The sequence below is a fragment of the Silurus aristotelis genome (assembly GCF_946808225.1).
Source record: "Silurus aristotelis genome assembly, chromosome: 23".
Classification (NCBI taxonomy): Eukaryota; Metazoa; Chordata; class Actinopteri; order Siluriformes; family Siluridae; genus Silurus; species Silurus aristotelis.
The window spans coordinates 732,132-734,631 of NC_139596.1; the positions used below are offsets into that span (position 1 = coordinate 732,132).

Below are 2,500 nucleotides of genomic sequence, written 5' to 3' on the forward strand. Positions count from 1 at the left end.
TGGATGGATGATTGGATCCACAGATAGATTGATGATTGGATGGATGATTGGATCTACAGATAGATAATTGATTGGATGGATGATTGGATCTACGGATAGATTAATGATTGGATGGATGATTGGATGGATGATTGGATCTACAGATAGATTAATGATTGGATGGATGATGGATCTACAGATAGATTAATGATTGGATGGATGATGGATCTAAAGATAGATTAATGATTGGATGGATGATGGATCTACAGATAGATTAATGATTGGATGGATGATGGATCTAAAGATAGATTAATGATTGGATGGATGATTGGATCTACAGATAGATTGATGATTGGATGGATGATTGGATCTACAGATAGATTGATGATTGGATGGATGATTGGATCTACAGATAGATTAATGATTGGATGGATGATTGGATCTACAGATAGATTGATGATTGGATGGATGATTGGATCTACAGATAGATTAATGATTGGATGGATGATTGGATCCACAGATAGATTGATGATTGGATGGATGATTGGATCTACAGATAGATAATTGATTGGATGGATGATTGGATCTACGGATAGATTAATGATTGGATGGATGATTGGATGGATGATTGGATCTACAGATAGATTAATGATTGGATGGATGATGGATCTACAGATAGATTAATGATTGGATGGATGATGGATCTACAGATAGATTAATGATTGGATGGATGATGGATCTAAAGATAGATTAATGATTGGATGGATGATGGATCTACAGATAGATTAATGATTGGATGGATGATGGATCTAAAGATAGATTAATGATTGGATGGATGATGGATCTACAGATAGATTGATGATTGGATGGATGATTGGATCTACAGATAGATAATTGATTGGATGGATGATTGGATCTACGGATAGATTAATGATTGGATGGATGGTTGGATGGATGATTGGATCTACAGATAGATTAATGATTGGATGGATGATTGGATCTACAGATAGATTAATGATTGAATGGATGATTGGATCTACAGATAGATTGATGATTGGAAGGATGATTGGATCTAAAGATAGATTAATGATTGGATGGATGGTTGGATGGATGATTGGATCTACAGATAGATTAATGATTGGATGGATGATTGGATCTACAGATAGATTAATGATTGGATGGATGATTGGATCTACAGATAGATTAATGATTGAATGGATGATTGGATCTACAGATAGATTGATGATTGGAAGGATGATTGGATCTAAAGATAGATTAATGATTGGATGGATGATGGATCTACAGATAGATTGATGATTGGATGGATGATTGGATCTACAGATAGATTAATGATTGAATGGATGATTGGATCTACAGATAGATTAATGATTGGATGGATGATGGATCTAAAGATAGATTAATGATTGGATGGATGAAAGCATGATGATAACGATAGGAAAACAGAGGGATGCATGTATAAAGAGAAGGTTTATAGAAGGATGGATGGATGGATAAAGGGAGAGCAGGAAATTGTGTAGACCCTGAGGCACTGAGTGAACTTCAGCAGTGAGTAAATGTTCTCCTGACCTGCGTGTGCTTTCCAGGATCCCCAGGTGAAGGTGTGGAGGAAGATCCTCGAGTGATCCTGCATTTTGACATGGACTGTTTCTACGCGCAGGTGGAGATGATCCGTAATCCTTCCCTGAGCTCCAAACCTCTTGGTGAGAAGATCACACCTCTGATCTCTGATGCCTTGTGTGAACACGCTGGGAGGTTGGAGACACAGGCGTCATGTTGTGTGTGTATGCAGGAGAGGTCACATGACACAGTCTTTCATGTTCCAGGTGTGCAGCAGAAGTACCTGGTCGTCACCTGTAACTACGTAGCTAGAGCTCGGGGCGTGGCCAAGCTGATGTCTGTAAAGGAGGCGCTGGAGAAGTGTCCTGACCTGGTGCTGGTCAGAGGAGAAGATCTTACCTTCTACAGAGAGATCTCCTACAAGGTCACAGGTAACACACACACACCACACACTCATTTATCTGCTGTATGAAAAGTCTGGTAGATGGATGAACAGATGGGGGAAAAATAGAAGGGATTAATAGACAGATGAATGTATGGACAGATGAATAGAAAAGATCTGGACAAATAGAATGGGTAGAGAGATGGATGGATGGACAAACACACTGGTAGATGAACAGATAAATGATATCAGGATAGACAGATGAATGAACAGATACAAGTCAAGTCAAGTTTATTTGTATAGCGCTTTTCACAACAGACATTGTCTCAAAGCAGCTTTACAGAAAACAACAGTGAAGGTGAAGGTGTGCGTTTGTCCCTGATGAGCAGCCGTGGCGACAGTGGCAAGGAAAAACTCCCTTAGATGATATGAGGAAGAAACCTTGAGAGGAACCAGACTCAAAGGGGAACCCATCCTCATATGGGTGACATCAAGAGTTTGGTCATAAATCTTTCAACAATACAGAACAATTTGTGATCATCATAGATCCAGCATCAGCTT

The 2,500-nt window shown here is 39.2% G+C and overlaps 1 protein-coding gene and 1 long non-coding RNA gene across 2 annotated transcripts in view; one reads left to right on the forward strand and one right to left on the reverse strand.

Moving 5' to 3' along the window:
• Positions 1 to 2,500, reverse strand: part of LOC310718388 — a 70,612-nt gene that overhangs the window by 5,423 nt on the left and 62,689 nt on the right. The window lies entirely within an intron of this gene.
• Positions 1 to 2,500, forward strand: part of poli (polymerase (DNA directed) iota) — a 7,706-nt gene that overhangs the window by 593 nt on the left and 4,613 nt on the right. Inside the window, exons 2-3 of the mRNA XM_083527165.1 lie at positions 1,584 to 1,700; positions 1,824 to 1,988. Of these exons, the coding sequence (XP_083383291.1) occupies positions 1,584 to 1,700; positions 1,824 to 1,988 (282 nt within the window). The remainder of the gene's footprint in view (positions 1 to 1,583; positions 1,701 to 1,823; positions 1,989 to 2,500) is intronic.